Below are 18,901 nucleotides of genomic sequence, written 5' to 3'. Positions count from 1 at the left end.
AAATCAAAATAATTTGGTTAAATTCAGAACTGACAAAAGTTTAAACCGTTTAGTTCGTCGATCTTCCCACATGATGCAGGTGTCTCTGTGGGTAGAAGTGTAAGATGAATGAATTCCAATACTAACTGCGCAAACATAAGCGGGTTCGAACCCCAATTGAAACTTTTATTTTTTTGTTTTCTTTTATACATTTTATGATTGTAAGTATATTTATTATATATTTTTTTTTCAGAAAATACGTATTTATGTATAGTATTTTTACTACAAAAGCGATATTACGTAGGTCAAAATTTTTGACGTAAGAGAACTGTCAAAACATTACAATGTGACTTTTCATTATTGCCATGTTTATTATAAATATGGCAATAATGAAAAGTCACATTCTAATGTTTTGACAGTTCTCTTACGTCAAAAATTTTGACCTACGTAATATCGCTTTTGTAGTAAAAATACTATAGTTAAAATTTTTTCGGACAATTATTGTTCAGAAATCATTTGTGGCATTTTTTAATGTGTTTGTGTGTGTTTTATTCTTTTATTTTTTTTTATTTTTGGTACCGTTTTAATAAAAATTTTTGAAAAGTAGTAAGTATTAAAATTAGTTTAATGTTTAAATAAAATATAAATAAACCGTTTCAAGTATATTAATTTCGTTGAAATCATATAATAGAAGTATAACTTCTTACGTGCGTACAAAGTACTCACACATTCTTTTTTTATTTTTTATTTTTTGGTCAAATTGTGGTAAATTGTCAAGTAAGAAACCTTCCGTTTTCAAATGCCGTACGATTTTTTTGTTTCAGAGATCCCAATCCTGAGATTAACTGTCCGCCATCGGAACTACTTTTTTTCGAGGCCTCGACTTTTGCGCCCTCTACAATATTAGTGTACGTGCATACATGAAAAAAGATATATTTTTTTGTAGTCTTTAAGAGTTAGATATTAATAAGTAAAAAGTCTTATAAGTTTTTATAATAGAGAAATATACGAGCAATATAGCGAACCAACTCTAGCACAACACACTAAACTGCAGAGATTACGGTGGGCAGGGCACGTGGTCCGCATGCATGAGAATAGAATCCCCAGAAAATTGCTGAATGCAAGAATGCAGGGAAGAAGACCTGTTGGAAGACCTAAAAAGAGATGAGAAGACGAAGTCGATGAGGATGCCAGGAACTTCCTGGGAACGCGTTCATGGAAAAGAACAGCGGTAAATCGAAATGATTGGAGAAGCTTGTTGAAGGAGGCCAAGGCTCGATTTGGGCTGTAGTGCCATTGTGGATGGATGGATGGAAGTAAAAAGTTTTATGTTCGTTTTTAATAAAGGTTCTAAGAAAAATATTCTTGAAGAAAATGCTTATTTTTGGTCTTCTAAGTGTACTATGTAGTACCTTAATTCTAAGGCTCGGTAGTAGCGTAGTTATCGTGCTGAATGATACGACATTAATGATTTGACATAAATTTTGTTTAATCCTAATTTTTTTAACAAATATTTTTGGGAAAATTACATAAAATGGTATGACGATTTTCAAGGTATCAACGAAAGATGATGATTTTCAAGGCTCAAAATCACAAGTAAAAAATATAATTTTTGAAATTACTAAGTACCTAAATTCAAGTTCAAACCTTATTCTTCAGAACAATATTGAATTGAAAGTCGTCATCTTTCGTTCTTTTTTAAGTTTTAAATTGTTTATAACTCGAAAGCGATCAACTTAATAGAAAAATTACCAAAAACCTTTTTGTTTAGAATGATCCAAAAAATCTGAAATTATATCTGCCGTGCCGAAATATTTATTTATGAAACAGTTCGTGAAGTATGCTTTTTGCGAACGCACGCAATGTTTAGAGCACGAGCAAGTTCGCAAAAAGTACTTCACGAACTGTTCATTTGGAGTTCAACTGGAATCCATTTCTCTTCTACAATTTGTAGAACTTTGACATTTAAAAATTCTAACTTCTTTCAAACTACAAAACTGTCAAAACTTTTGTTGTAATTTATTGCTCACGTGTCATCACCATGACAACGCGAAAGTTAAGGATATTTGATTATATGAAAGTGTGCCAAAAAACAGTGCGAAAAAGTAAATCCCATTTAAAATACATTGTTACTTCACACACACTTTAAATCCTTCACGCACTGCTATCTATAATGACAGTTTTCACAAACTAAAAACTTATACATAATATGAGATAAAAATGTTTTTTAAATTTATAAAAAAAGGCCTTTTTTAATTATTAATTAATTATAGTCTAGTCAGAACAAAATTAGATCGGACACCCCTAGTTTTTTGTAATTGTTAACATACTAATAGGGGAGTGCAATTAGAACGAAAAGATACAATGTTTCGGAAAAAATCAAACAAGGTTATATTTTTCTAAAACTTTTTTTGTCAGTTTATAAATATGTTAAAGTAAAAAGTTCTACTCACAAAACATTTGTTTGAATAATGTCAAGAATATGGGTGATTTCAACATTTTATTTTGATAAAAAATGTTTTTATTTTAGTTTTGATTATGCTGAACCCGAATCTGACATTACAATTTGCAAATTCAAAATGGCGGATTTTTTCCTAAAAATCCTTAAAAAGTAGTTGTAAAATCCGAATTTTTTTATAAAACGTGTTTGTTTGCATATATGTGGATATTTTTGAGAGCTTGCTGAACCTGAATCAAATTTTGATAATTTAAATTATAAAATGGCAGATCCAAAATAGCGAATAACTTAAAAAATAGTTGTAAAATCATAATTTCTTTACAAAATGTATTTATTTCTACATATATTTATTTTTGAGTGCTTTGATAAACCTAACTTAAATGTTAACATTATAAACTATAAAATGGCGGATCCAAAATGCGGATTTTCTAAAAAGAACATAAAAAATAACATTTTTCTAAAACATTTATTGTCTTTATTTTTAACGGGTTGTTGAATCTGAATTAAAGATTAAAAATTTAAATTTCAAAATGGCGGATATTTCAATGAAAAACAAGTAGAATCCAATCAAACAAATATGGAATTTCATTCTTAAAAAAAAAGATAAACAAAAATTTTCACTAGTAATACCACTAGAGGTCAAATTATTTCCGGAAATTTTTTTGAGATCATGAATATTTTGAAAATTTCCCGAATCGCAGACGAGGGAAATTTTCTAAAAATATTCATGATCAAAAAAAAATTTCCGGATATTAATTTGACTTCGCGTGGTATTCGGTAAGAAAATTCCACACCAAATTTGCATTTGAAAATCCAAAGCTGCATGAACAGATTAATAGCGCGCCATAGCTTTGTCAGCAATTATTTAGGCTTTCAAATTCGTAATTTCTACTCATTGTAGTTGCATGGGAATACCATTTCAAGATAGAAAATAGTATATTCTTCAATTTTACATAAGTTTTGAGTAACTACAAGTGATAGAAAATGAATCAAAACTAAATTATGTAAACAAATAAAACCAGTCTGTCAAATATGTTCTGTTATTGTAAACGTCAAAAAATTTCCACTATAATTCGCTGTTGGGTACCCCACGAGCAAAACATTTCCGATAAAATACCTCCGTTGCCATGGTGATCTGTCAAAATAACGTATTTTGATTGGTTCAAAATGACAGGTGTGGAATTTTCACAATAATATTAAAAATTAAAATGTATTGGAAAGAATATTAAAAAAAAACAAATTTTCGATTAGAAGGATATAATTACATATTGGAACATAGTTTTTAATTCCAAACAACTTTTCTTTATAAAAATTTTCGATATTGTGAAATATAAAGGTACTTTACTCTTGAGTGAAATTCATATTTTTTGACATACCTCGTACCAAAATTTGATATTTGATGGTTGCATCTTATGTTATATACGATGTATTTTATAAAGAATAACTTTTTTTCGTAAAACTGACATTAAAAAAGTTATCAATAGGTTCCAAGTTACGCAGACATACTGTATAAGAGCTAAAAAAAAATTTTTTTGTTTAACATTTGTTATTGTTGAAGCTTATTGTTAAATGTATTTTAGGTAAGTTTTACAGAAAAAAGTTTTGATCACTCTGTATATACATTTTTTCAGCTGGTAATTTTCGGTTTTTGTATTACATTTTTGTTATCTTTCTTAGTTTTCTCAAAAATAAATTGTTTATTTCATTTTTAAACTAAAATAATTCAGTGTTTTTAAAGATTACATCCCAGGCTTTAAAAAAATAGCAAAAAAAATTGTATTAGATTTATTCAAACTTGAGTAATACCGTCTTAAAATGGTGGGAATTCTGTAAAACTACGAAGTTTTCAAAAATTACATTTTTTGAGACATCGAATTATTTGAATTAAATTTTTGGATTTTTTTTGAATAAAACATCGTGTAGTAAGATGATTGAGAGTTAAGTTGTGCAAATTTGAGAGTTTTATAAGTAAAATTGTATTAGTTACACATTTTTAAATCATTTTTAAACAAAATTCATGTAAGGCTCACTTTCCGCCCACACCGTACTTATGTCCATATATTTTATTTCTTTTTATTACAACCATAAGATAGCTTATTTCATCTTCTTTCATGTCCAATTTGTAAAATTTCTTTTGATCCATTAGTTAAAGAATTACATTAAAAAAACTCAACCGTGCACTTCTTCCAACGCTAGTTTACAGTGCGCCAATGTGTGTGAGAAGGGTGACTTTAGCGTTATAAATAAAAAATTACAGAAGCTAGAGATTTAATTTTAGAAAAATCGTTATACACATAAGGTTTTTTGTAAAATTTTCTGAATTTTTCAATGGTCAAGTCAGTGTTTTTCTAAAAATTATATTTTCGGAGTTATTTAAAAAAACATCTACCTTCGCTGTTCATTTGTTTAATAAAAAATGAAGCACCCCCTTCTCGAGTAGAACTTTTTGATATGTTGTTTATTAAACATTTCTTAATGAAATTACAAAAAGTTTTATCTTGTTTGATTTTTTCCGAAGTGAAAATCTAAATGCACTCCCCTATAAATTACATATGTATATCCAATAATTTTTATCCATAACAGTTCGGTCCCGATCGACCTTATAGCGGAATCCTCTATTATAAATACTTTTCTTCTGTTGGTATTTTTGTTTTTCGAAAAATGCGTCTTTTCGAATTTTTTGCAATGTTTTATTGAAAAACTTGGCTTAATTCGAGATTTTTGGGATTTTTTTTTTCTAAAAAACGATATAGAATATAATATGTAGAGATACTATATTTATCTACTCTATGTCATATTATGTATAAGTTTTTAGTTTGAAAAAACTGTTATCAGTGGCGTAGCTGACAGGCCCGCAAGGCGGGAGGCCCCGGCGCGGCGTAAGGAGGGGCCCCTTCAAGCTTAATACTGCTACTTTTTTTAAAGGAGATCAAAATATATTTCCCTAATAAGCATCAAATTAGGGAATTTGGTGGGAAGTAATGAAGCAGGTAATTGACGTAACTCTTACTCTTTCCGGGTGCAATTTAGCGTTTCGTGGACATATTGGTAGTTTAGATGAAAGTGAATCCCAAAAAGGTAATTTTTTGTCGGTGGTTCTTTTACTAGCTAAATATGATCCTGTTTTAGCTAAATTAATCGATAAAAACAATAACTTAAAACAAATTACTTGAGCCCCCAAATACAAAACGAAGTTATAAATTTGCTGGCTCAAGAAACTGATACCACTCAAATTTGATCCCACTCAAGATATTTCAAAACATGATAAGCTTATGGTAGGGGAACCCAAGCGGGGATTTTTGCAGTTACTCGAGCGCGTCAGAATATGACATGGGGATAAACCTGCGAACTTACGCGATGTATAGCACTCGCGCCGTTGTCGCTCGTGCTCTAAACATCGCGTGCGTTCGCAAAAAGCATACTTCACGAACTGTTTCATAAATAACTATTATAGAATCGAATAAAAAAAGCTTTGGTGCGTAGAAATAAAAAAAATAGTCAGTATATTCCGTTTCTAAGCGTCTTTTTAGGGACAAACTGCTCACTTATTTGTAAAAATGTGTCTACTAATTTTCCATCTTTATTTGCGGATTTTTTTGACAGAGATCCTAAAGAAAATCTCTGAAAATTACAGCCTTAATAATTTTGGGACAGCCACATGTATTCAGCGCCGGATAATGGGGCGGGCAAGCCGGGCGACCGCCCGGGGCATTGAATATTGAGGGGCGCCAAATTTTGAGGGATGCCGATTTGAAAATAAAATATTTTTTACATTCATTATTTTTTTATAATTGTGAACATTATTCCTAAGAGATGATTGAATAATAATTGTAATAATAAGAAAACTATTGCTAAGTATCTATAATCAGAATCAGTAATTAAAAAAAATTAATAGACAAAAACAAAAATTCTTTAATCAATGTAATGCAACCTAAGAATTTTTATCACCTATACAATATTAATGCAGACTAAAATGTTTTTTACGACCTAAAAAGTTTCTAAATGACCTAAAAAGTTCTGTTCAGTTTTTAAAGACATTTTTGTCACGTACCTACGTATTATTTGTAGTAAAAATGTACATACATACTTAAAAAAATTGAAAGATCAAATTTATGAATAGTCAGGGATATTATAATACTGGCGCTTGTATATTATGTCAGGAATGTTATATACGCCTCAATGGTTAAAGTTAAATAATTTTGTCTTTCTGTTCTGTAAATTTTGCGTTAACAAGAATGGCGTGTGTCCGTGGGTGTGTAATAAATAAATTGAAATAAAACAAACATTTGAAAGATATTGAGACTTTGTGGTATTAATTAGTTTGGCATTTTTTTAAAATTTTATGTTATAGAAATTTCGGTAAGTAAGCATTTGAAGTGATTTTTTAAAATTATTATTCTCATCCCTGTTAGTAAATAAATTTACCTATTCTTTCATTGAAAAGTGATTTATTTCTTCTTTTAACAATTTTTTCTGCCAATAAACTGGGTATGAATGAATTATAAATGACGATTTTTTTTTTTTTTTCATATGAATATATAGAAACTAATTTCGAATACTTTGTAAGGTTAAGATGTTTTATTTTTTGCATAAAAACGGCGCCTTGCATAAAAAAGGAAAGATAGATTTTTGTATCACAAATTAAACGAGGAATTCCAAAATGACTTTTCATTTGAAATATCTCAGAGGCGTACTTTTTTTTCTTTAAAAAAATCAGACCATTAGTTTTAGTTTATTGCCCTTATTCGCGCCAATGGTAGATATAAAATTCTTAATTTTATGTCAAAAAAATGGGCAATAATTATCTCTTAAAACCTATCAAATTTCATTTGCATATCTCAACCTATCGTCAGATTAAAAACTCGACACGGAAAATATGAGGCACATCTGCACAAATTAGGAATAGTTAATTCATCAGTCTATTTTTGTGATAATGTTTCGATTAGAGATTTGAACCATATTTTCTTTGAATGCAAAATTAACGAGAGATATACAAATCAATTATATTACAATTTACGACAAACACAAGTTCATTTTCCAATTAGTATAGAATATCTAATAAGTTGTCATAAAATGGAAATATTTAAATTACTCTTAACTACTTGAGAGAAACAAATATAGTCATTTAAGTGAAATAGGTATAAATATAACAAAACTAATAAATTGAGGTAAAAATAAAATAAAAATCTGTGGCTAACGGACCCGCATCCAAGCCATTTTTTCTCTCTCACACACACACACAAACACACATATCTCAACCTGTTTTCGAGCACTAAATAAATCCTCAGTTTGTAAGAAAAATTTCATCAGACTGTATCTCGGAAACAAAGCATTTGCGGACATACTACGTTTATAGAAACTGTCATTATTTTTTCACTTAAACTCAGCCCTTAAACTTTGTCGCACTTATTTAGAAACACCCTGCATATTACTAAGGATTTAAGCAGTTTTCACTGTATTATCTTAAATGGAATGCATATTCTATTATCCATTTTGATAGCTACTTTGTTATTCTTGTAGACTGATTTTACTGCTCTTATTAATATTCGTGGAACTTCAATGTCTTCCATTGCTTCCCATAATTTGGTTCTAAGTATCGAAGCATAGTCCTACTCATTATATGAGATAAGTAATTAAAAATTAATGAATTATTCTTAATTGAATTTAGATGAGTGTAAAGCCAACGATATGACAGTGGCTCTAACATGAATGGAAAAAATAAAGGTGTACAAGCTCGTGTTTGCAAAGAATATCGTCGTGTTTTTTTATGCCATATGGATGCCACTCCCTCAATTTAGTGATTGGGGATGCAGCTATCTTGCGCACAATCAACATCTTTTTTGGTATTGCACAATATTATACACATTTTTTTCTGCTTGTTGACAATATGCAATTATCTTTATCTTTTATCTCGCTCCTTCGTCGTTTGAACTGCCTTATGCTATGGCATATGTTGGATCAGTTATAAATAATAACTATTGTGCTATTTTTTAAGTAAATATATTTTTACATATTTCTTTATAGTGAAATTTTGATTTTTTTCCTTTTCTGCTATTTTTTATATTTGCAGTGATATTTTTTTATGTATTCTTGTATGAAAGGGCGTCAAATTTTATTTTGCCCGAGGCGCTCAGAACTCTAGGACCGGCCCTGCATGTATTAAAAAATCATTATCAATCAGCAAACTAATCATTATTATGATTTTAATCATTTAAAATTATCCTATACACATAATTGATAATTGATTAAACTAAAATATGCTGACTTAAGAAGAAACACTTATTAATGTTACAACCAGAAAACAACAACTGGACAAAGTGATTCATTCACACTAATATTAAATGACAAAAAGTGATGACCTGTGTATATCTACACCACCAATCCCTGAATGGAATATTATCTTTATTAAATCGTTAGCTGAAAAATAGGAACCGTTTGTAAATATATCTTTAGTCTACAAGTTGAGTGTTTTGTGGTGATACAGTTTAAAATATCTGGAAAATAAAGGTGTTAAACCAAGAAGGGTAAATTCAAACAATAATAATTTATTTACCATTTTAAATGTATGTTAGTTGCACACCCCCAAAAATTTGCTTAGAAATGACAGGGTGTAACAGCAGCATTCAAAAGTTTGAATTGTGTGTTTTTATTGTTTTTTCAAGTCTGTGAATATGTCTTTATCATAAGGCTTTCCATTCTTGATGAAATCGAATGTTTGCCATTCTAACTTAGAGCTTTACAATTTTTTTTCACTTGTTTTGATCTGTGCATAGTCCCTCCAGTTTTTTCTTCTCTCTATGTGTCCCAGTGATCTCACTCCTAACTGTATCTTCCCCCTTCATTATGTCTCTTTTTTGATGGTTCATTCTTCTCATGTCTCCGTTCTCCATTCTCATCGGACCCATAATTCTTCTGAGGATTTATCTTTTGAATACTCTTGTATACTCTTGAATCTTATATTTATCTGTATGGCGCATTGTCTCAGCTGCACATGTAACTACAGGTCTGATTGCAACTTTGTTTATTTTCAGTTTTGTATTTCTGGATAAGTTCATTCGCCTATGGTATCCGCAATATGGTTTACTGCCTGTTAGTATTCAATTCGTTACTTCTTCACTTCCCTTTTTTTTTTTTGTTATTCACAGTTACTCCCAAGTATTTAAATTACAGGACTCTTTCAAAAATATAATTTTGATTTCTCTTGTCTTGTTATCTTCTCTTCTAGAGCAGATTAGATAAATTTCTAGACCTCTTTTCTGTGCTTCAACATGCCAGGATTATTAGCGCCTTTTTTAATATATCCTTATCTCTTCCGATAAGAAACATGTCATCTGCATATATACTCTGTCTAATTTACTTACCGTTGCACGTCCTTCGCGTCATAGCCCGTGCCGTCACATGATACCAACACGAAATATTTAGGCGGTAGATGTGTTCTTTTTTAGAATCATTTTGCCGAGTACACTGGAAATACAGCCACTAGACATATTTTATTAAACACGCGTAAAAATTATATTTGAAGATTTCTATTAATGTTAACTTAAAAAAATACACAATAATATGTTTCATTTAATTTGTATAAATGGATTATAAAGCGTTTTTATGAAGCACATTTGTTCGGAACACACTGTAACTGTAATCGAACGAAGGTGATATTTTGGCATAAATCGGTAACATTTATTTGACAATTGCGGTGATGACACTTCATATTTGTTTTTATTCTTTACTATAAGTATTTGTTCTATAATATTTATTTTAACGTAAGATTATAACTTAATTCTTCTTTTCTATTTTTAAAGTTTTTATTTATTTACATTGAATATTAATTTGTTTTGTTGTATAATCCACTTCCGCAAAAATTATGTGATATATTTGATTTACAATGAATTCAATAATTTTTTGTAATTGGGCTACAATGTCAACTTAGATCTCTGATGTAGATAATGACGTGCAACGGTAAGTATATTAGACGGACTGTATCTACTACCAATCTACTACTATTTGTGTTTTAAGAGTGGGCTTGGGCTATACTATAGTTCCTTTAATTCAGCTGACCTTGACTGTTCCAGCTGTTATTGCAGATTTGGATCCTTGAGGTAAAAATAAGCAACTTTTATTCGCAACATTTTTTCCAATTATGGATAGATATAGCCTATATTTCCTATAATCGGAAAAAACGATTGGTGGAAATGAAAAATTAAATTCAAAAATGGAGAGTCCCACACTTTATGGAAAACTTAACTTACCTTTTTTTTTGGTTTTGGCACCCACTCTTTACAATCCAATAGGTCCCCATAACGCTCGAGTAGCTGCAAATTTAGCATACTTTCCTCCCCTACTATGAGGATTTATTGATAAAAAGCATGGCTAGTTGTTAAAGCACATAACTTTTTTATTTTCCAACATAAACAAATGAATCAAAAAAGAAAATGTTAAGAAAGCCTAAGTCTACAATCGAGTTTTAATTTTAATATTTTATATATGCTAGAATACTCCACAGGGTGTTCCGAACTTTAAGAAAAAAACACAGTATGATTGTAATACCCGGTATAAAATGACATTTACCTGTCTAGCAACAGTATTATTACAACGATATTCTTAACTAATAAGGCTATAACATACTAAAAGAATCACTCAAATCGGACAACAGGATTAGGAGATTCGAGACATCAAACATGTCCCATTTTTAAGGTGTTCGGCTAATGTTGTCGGTGTGTGTAGATCGCATCTGTAGTGGATCTGTCTTCCCTGAATCTTTGTTGGTATTAAATTATAATCCAGATTTAGCCATACGGCTCACACTCCCCCTAAGGGGAAAATTGACTCATTCAAGATACCTAGGGTATCAAAAGGATTGATCTCTGGTGGAACTCTTTCCGTGTTATCGAGCCATAGGTGACTTGATACGCCGGAGTATCTCCCAAAAATTTTCATACGCATCTAGACGTCGAGAGTAGCACAGCCTTCTGTATAGTCTTGTAAAGATGTTCATTTAGACCCAGCTTTTTGATGTTTACTATGAGGTTCTTCGGAATGACTCCAGTAGTAGAAAGAACAATAGGTATTGTCTGGGTACTTTCCATTCTTCATTGTCTCCTTATTTGTATTTCGAGATCTCTATAGTCGGCGATTTGTTCGTTGTGCTTACCAAGCAGATTATTGCTGTTAGGTATCGCCACATCTATTAAGGTAGACTTCCGCACCAAGCGACCGAGACAGGAGACCGCGACAGGCGACAGATAGGTCGCGAATAGACGATAGTTGGTCGCTGGTCTCGGTCGCGAGCTGCAGAACTACCCTGATATAATTGCATTGAGAGCAGTCGTGGGGAGACCTCGCCTATCTGTCGCCTGTCGCGGTCTCCTGTCTCGGTCGCTTGGTGCGGAAGTCTACCTTTAATGTTGTTTGCCTAATAAGTTTATTAACTAGTATGAGATCCGGTCTATTATGTGCCACTAGTTGGTCTGTGAGCACAGTCCGATCCCAGTATAGCTTGTAGTTGTCGTTTTCAAGCATTCTATAAGGTACCTATTGATAATAAGGGAGATGGTCGGTCTGGAGAAGTCCAAGTTTGCTAGCTAGTTCGTGGAGAAGAATCTTTCATACTGAGTCATGGCGTTCTTTATAATCAGTTCCCACAAACACCTGGCAGCCCCTGGTAAGATCCATATCGGCATTTGTCTTTTTGGACTTGAGGACCTTTGACAATAGAATAGAATAGAATAGAAATATGCTTTATTGTCACTGAAAATTATACAAATTTTATGGACAAAGCTTAATATAAAGTCAGAAAAAATAAATAAATAATAACAAATACAATTTTCTGAAATTTGATAAATCGTCAATATAAAAAAATACAAGTTAATAAAGTATAGAAAAAAAAACAAAATCGATATATTGCAACAATTAATAGAAATTGCAAAGTGAACATACAACAAAGTAAACTACAGACATAGGAACTAATAAATTTAAGCTGCTGCATATGACACCCAAATATAGATTATAAGTTTGGTTACTTGTACATTACTGTAATTTCTTAGTTAGTCATTAAGAAACTCTTCTACTGAATAATATGGTCTTTTAGATAGATGATCTTTTGTCATTTTACGGAACTTGGGGAAAGATGTTGCAGATTTGAGTTGTAAAGGAAGATGGTTGTATAGTTTTTTTGCGGAATATAATATAGATTTCTTTACCAACTCCGAGGACGGGATCGGTAAATAGACATCAAAAGTTGAATTTCTGGTGGAGTAGTCATGATGAGGCCTTGCTGGAAAGACATGCATGTGTTTAGGAATTAAGCAAACAGTTTCTAAAATATATTAAGATGGAAGGGTTAAAATTCCGTGATCTTTGAAGTAACTTCTGCAATGTGTTGTTCTTCTGAGGCTAAACAGATACCTTATTGCTCTTTTTTGTAATTTAAAAATAACATCTAATTGGGCAGCTGTACTAGAACCCCAAAAAGGAAGACCATATCGAAGATGAGACTCGAACAAAGAAAATATGTTAGTTTAGAAGATGCTAAATTGAGTTCTTTCGAAACATATCTTATAGCATAACAGGCTGAGGCGAGTTTCTTACTTAACAAATCGATATGAAGGGACCATTTGAGGTTGCTGTCTAAAAAAATACCAAGAAATTTTACAGAATCAACGGTAGAGATCTGGCTGTTATTAACAAGCAGGGGTTGAAAAGCATTTTTATAGGATAATGCTACTGTCTTATCCACGTTAAAAGAGAGTAAATTAGAATCAGACCAGGTTTTTATCGTAAGCAAATCAGAAGTTATAGTTGCATGAAGAGATGCAATAGTTGAGTTGCTCCAAGTGATACTGGTATCATCAGCAAAGAGAAAAATTTTTCCATCGATTTTTAAATTAGTGATGTCATTTATAAAGATGAGGAACAGTACAGGACCCTATACTGAACCTTGTGGTACTCCACATACAATGTTTTTAAGACTAAAGTCAGTATCATTTGCTCTAACTAGTTGTTTCCTATTATTCAAGTAAGATTGGAACCAATTCGAAGAAATACCTCGAATTCCATAGAAATTTAGTTTTTTAATCAAAATGTGACTTACACAATCAAAAGCTTTGGCATAGTCACAGAAAACAGTGGTAGTATAAAGATTATTGTTTAGTGCTTGGTAAACCTCGTGAAGCACAGAAAACATGGCATCAGTGGTACATTTATTAGTTAAAAAGTCGAACTGATGTGGGATAAGATGTTGTTATCAATGAGAAAGGACAAAAGTCGGGTTTTTATGAGTCTCTCAATGATTTTGGAGAGTACCGGTAGTAAGGCAATAGGTCTATAGTTGCAAGCACTAGATTTTTCACCACCGTTATGCAAAGGAATAATAATGGCTATCTTTAGGCACTCTGGGAATTTGCCTCTTTCAAAGGAATCATTAATTAGTGAGACGAGTAGTTCCAACACATTTTCTGTGAGATTTGAGAAGATTTTTATGGATAGTCCATCCGTAATACAGGATGATTTGCTTTTGATACTATTGATCGTTTGGATCAGTTCAGATTTATCGATTGGTCTTATAAAGAATGAATTCGAGAACACTCCTGAATTAGGAAGATAGGAAATGGGATCTTTTTGCGGCAAAATAGTAGAAGTTATATTTTTACTCACATTAACGAAATATTCGTTTAGATTTTCAGGGTCTGGAAGGGCAAATGTTTGAACTGCGTGAGTTCTATTTCGAAGATCGTTTATTAAGGACCTAGTTTCTTTTGCAACACTTTTAGAGCTTCCCAGACGATTTTAATAGTAGGCTTTTTTTAGCTGGTATATATACTTCAGGTAATTTCTAGTTGAAATAATCTGATCCTGAATAGCCACTAGGAAACCCTCCGTCTCGGGAACCATCTTTCCTGACGTCAACCAATAGTTCGACGCTGAATTGTCGACATATTCTTGGTTAACCTCATTCAAATGCCGCCCATGCAGAGGTGCATCCAGGTGCGCATTTTTTCTTGCTTAGACTGGTGGTTTATGCGCATTATAATTATTATTATTGTATTATTTAATTAATATTTACAGAATTAATAAGTTATTATAATCTTCTGATGTCTTCTTTGCAGTAAAAAGAAAGAAATAACCCTACCACTTCCGCTGACAGCTGTGATACCAGGAAAACCTATAATGCGACCAACGAAGCGCCAACTGAGCGAAAAAGACATCATCATCGGTCCGAACGGACAGGTGAAAAGAAAACGTTTCAGGAGGAATAGGAATCCGAATCCCGTCTATACCAGTACCGGTAACTCTGGCCAGACGGCGAGCAAGACGGCCGCAGTGTTACCAGTTAGACCAGATACCAAAGAATGGACACATCGTAATAATACGTCACCGAATAATAATGGTACAAATTTAGGTATGTATAACGTTCAATTATTATTAATAGATCGATTATTTACTATTATCCCGGTTTATTATAGCGTTCTTAGACCATAAAAACTGATAGACACGCCTTGTACCGAACCGTTGAAGCAAACACCTTCCGCGAAAGTGGCGTCACAATACGGCAAGAACTCGTTTGGATTCTTAGCAAAGCACTAATAAAATTACCCAATTTTAAATTACTTTTAATATAACTTCAATTTTTTTGTAAAAAATATGGAAGATAAATAATTTAGCAAAGTAATTAAGAGCAAACAGTAGCGATCAACAGGTAGCAACAAACGCGGTCCAAGATTGCGGCTCTAATTTTGAATATTTTGTCGAGATATTTGGCACACATATTCGTAATATAATAAAGAATGGCGGTACAGAGCCCAATTTCAGAAATATGTTTGTATGTGTAAATTACTCTATAACTAAATAAAATATTGAAAAAAGGAGCCTGTACCGCCATTAAGAAAGACAAAAAATACGGTACGGTACATTCCATGTCAAATCACTCAGGCAAAAAATTTTGGATCTCCGATTTGTCTGAAAATTGGTATATAGCTTCTGCGGGACGTAAAAATAAGATATTTAAGGTCAAAAAATCTTCTTCTTCTTTTTTTCTCAAAATGTTATTTTATGCGATTTTACAGTGATTTGGTGTTTATTTAAACAAATTTGCATTTTCTGTCGTAAAGTATCGATGAAAAACATAATATTTTAATAGAAAGGACTCAATAATGTCATTATATGGCATTATAACAAGTTATTTTGAATCAAAACAAGTTTTTGATCAAATTTTATAGTGTAAAAAACGTTAAAATACCGTTTTTTTTTTTGCATTTTCCTCCATTCCCAAAATACATTATCATCGATTTGGCTGAAAATTTGCCCACAGATAGCCAAAAGATAGGACTTTAAGTGGTTAGAAGGATTTGAATTATGTTACAATACCAAAAAAGTTACATGCAGTAATATCAGACTCAAAAGTATATATTAGTCCAGTCGGGATAGCATTTGACCTTGAATGCCGAGCTGCCCAAAATTTTATTTTTCTGATCTTTAGAGGAGTCAATAGTAGCCTAAATTTAAAATCACGAATGAATTCCTCCGTTACGTTAGCAGCCATCTTGATTTTAAAGGAGAACCTGTTTTGCTCAATATCTCCGCCATTTTTAAATTTTCGACAAAAATGGTAGGAACTGAAATTGTTCCAAATAAATCGTATTTACAGTTATTACAATTTCTTTTTAACAATTTTTGTCGTGAGGTCGATAATTTCGAGTTAATTGTACTTACAGTAGACGCCTATATTTTTGACTATAATATTGCATGTAACTTTTTGGTATTGTAATATAATTCAAATCCTTCTCACCACTTAAAGTCCTATGTTTTGTCTATCTGTGGGCAAATTTTAAGCCAAATCGATTATGATGTATTTTGGGAATGGAGAAAAATGTAAAAAACGGTATTTTAACGTTTTCTACACTATAAAATTTGATCAAAAGCTTGTTTTGAATCAAAGTAACTTGTTATAATGCCATATAATGACATTTTTGAGTCCCTTCTATTAAAATATTGTTTTCCATTGATACTTTAAGATAGAAAATGCAAATTTGTATAAATAAACACCAAATCACTGTAATTAATTATTTATATGGGAAATAAGCCACAATTAAAATGAAAAAAATTATTTTATTAACGTTTCGACGCCCAAATCGGGTGCCATTGTCAAAATACAAAATATTACTAGAATAAACAAAAGTGTTGTTGCTAAGCAAAAAAAGAATGTGTGTGTACTTTGTACGCACGTAAGAAGTTATACTTCTATTATATGATTATATGATTATAAACGAAATTAATATACTTTTTATTTATATTTTATTTAAATATTAAATTAATTTATACTTACTACTTCTCAAACATTTTTATTAAAACAGTGCCAAAAAACACATTAAAAATGCCACAAATGATTTCTGAACATTAATTGTCGGAAAAATTTTTAACTAAATACGTATTTTCTGAAAATAAAATTATATAATAAATATACTTACAATCATAAAATGTATAAAAAAAATAAAAAAATAAAAGTTTCTATTGGGATTCGAACCAACTTACCACGCGGCTGGTATTTGCGTTGTATTGGGATTCACCCGCATTAAAACTTCGCCACAGAGACAGCTTGTCATTATGTGCGAAGATCGTCTAACTAAACAGATTAACCTTTTGACATTTTTAACTTATGTAAATCAAATTATTTTGATTTTGAATTGAAATGATTTAGAATTGAAAAAATACAACAAAACATAGAGTAAGAAGACAATATATTAGGTGAATATTGATAGAAATTTTGATGGTAATCAAATTATGTAAATAAAAGTATTACATACTACTTATGTATTTTGGTAGGTTCAAGGTAGGTATCGGAGCCCGTATAACTACTAATAAATTTCGCAATCACTTGCGTCGTGCAAAGTGGCTATGTTAAAATATCATAACAAAATTTGATCAACTATTTATAAAACACTTACCAGTGAAAGATTCTTTAGCTTTGAATAAGCGAGATCTGCGGCACTCATACTAGGCACAGTTTGATGAGCTTTCACATTGGCATGCAACAATCATCTCTTCTATGTAAATAAGTCCAAAAATATAATATGAAAACTATTTAAAAAGGCAGTATAACCATTAACTAACTTTTTGTTTGTTGTTTCTCCTCCTACAAATTTTAAAACGCAACAAGCATACATTATAACCAAACCATGCACAGTCCCACAGCTGCCATATTGGATAATTTTTGTCATGTCATTTGAACATCCAATCAGAATAAAGTTATAATGCGCATGCGCCCGGTCGCTAGGTTTTCCCATATAAAATTTCACAGTCATTACGCCCGTAAAGAAGTATAACTTCAAAAATTCTTCTAATAATTTATTTAATCTGACTCATTTATATTGGCAATTCATACATATATTATACATTTTAAAGTAGAAGACTTTAAAATGATATTGCTAATATTTATGAGTTTCGTTCCTGGGATGACTTACTGAAAGATAGTTCATTCAAATAATTTTTTTCATTTTAATTGTGGCTTATTTCCCATATAAATAATTAATCATAAAAATGCCACAAGGAAATAACTTCAAATCACTGTAAAATCGCATAAAATAACATTTTGAGAAAAAAGAAGAAGAAAATTTTTTGACCTTAAATATCTTATTTTTACGTCCCGTAGAAGCTATATACCAATTCTCAGACAAATCGGAGATCCAAAATTTTTTTTCCTCCAAAATTGAGTGATTTGAAATGGAATGGCCCATACACTTTCTTCAAATAAACTTTTTTTTTATCCCGTGCCTAGATTTTGTGTCACATTGGAACTACTAAAAATCGATTTTTTTTATAACAAGAAATCGAACGTCACTGACCTGGCAACATTTCGCGCCTATGTGTATAAAAATTATTGTTTTTGATAGTATAAACGTCACTGTCAGTGTCGAATTACCGACGCACTGTTGCCTCACTTTTGAAAGTTCGCAGAACTTTCGCAATCTTGGACCGATTTGTTGCTACCTGTTGATCGCTACTGTGTGCTCTTAATAAATATTTTTGACTTAAAATAATTTTGTAAAAATAAATGTTTTATTTAAAAGTAGGTACATATTATATCGTTGATATATCTCTTCTTGTTTGATAATCAAAAATAAATTTGAAGGAAAGTAATTTTCTTTTGGGTGGAAGTTTCAGGTTAGGTGAAAAAATATGTAAAAAATCTATTAATTTATTGACCACAAAACAAAATAGCTTTTGTTAACTTCTGACTCTTATTACATTATTTAGTTTTTCACCTTCGTGGTACAATCTGATGTTGCAATTATGGAAACAAATTATCTTTATTGGATTAAACAAATGGTTTGTTTCAAAATCATGATCAAACATATTTATGTTCTTTGTATGTACATATCTTCTCATTAATTTAGAATCGTTCAATTTTTTTGAATTGTACATAAATCTAATTTCGCTTTCAGCAATTTTGCAAATATGAATGACGTCTTTAGA

General features: G+C 31.2%; 1 protein-coding gene across 1 annotated transcript in view; it reads left to right on the top strand.

Annotated features, from left to right (window-relative positions):
- LOC114331737 (polycomb protein Pcl) overlaps positions 1 to 18,901 on the top strand; it is a 73,793-nt gene that overhangs the window by 42,392 nt on the left and 12,500 nt on the right. The window contains exon 7 of the mRNA XM_050652245.1: positions 14,539 to 14,831. Within this exon, the coding sequence (XP_050508202.1) occupies positions 14,539 to 14,831 (293 nt within the window). The remainder of the gene's footprint in view (positions 1 to 14,538; positions 14,832 to 18,901) is intronic.

This window comes from Diabrotica virgifera, chromosome 5 (assembly GCF_917563875.1).
Source record: "Diabrotica virgifera virgifera chromosome 5, PGI_DIABVI_V3a".
Taxonomy (NCBI): Eukaryota; Metazoa; Arthropoda; class Insecta; order Coleoptera; family Chrysomelidae; genus Diabrotica; species Diabrotica virgifera.
The sequence above is the reverse complement of the archived record's forward strand: the minus strand, read 5'-3'. Positions and strand labels throughout refer to the sequence as shown.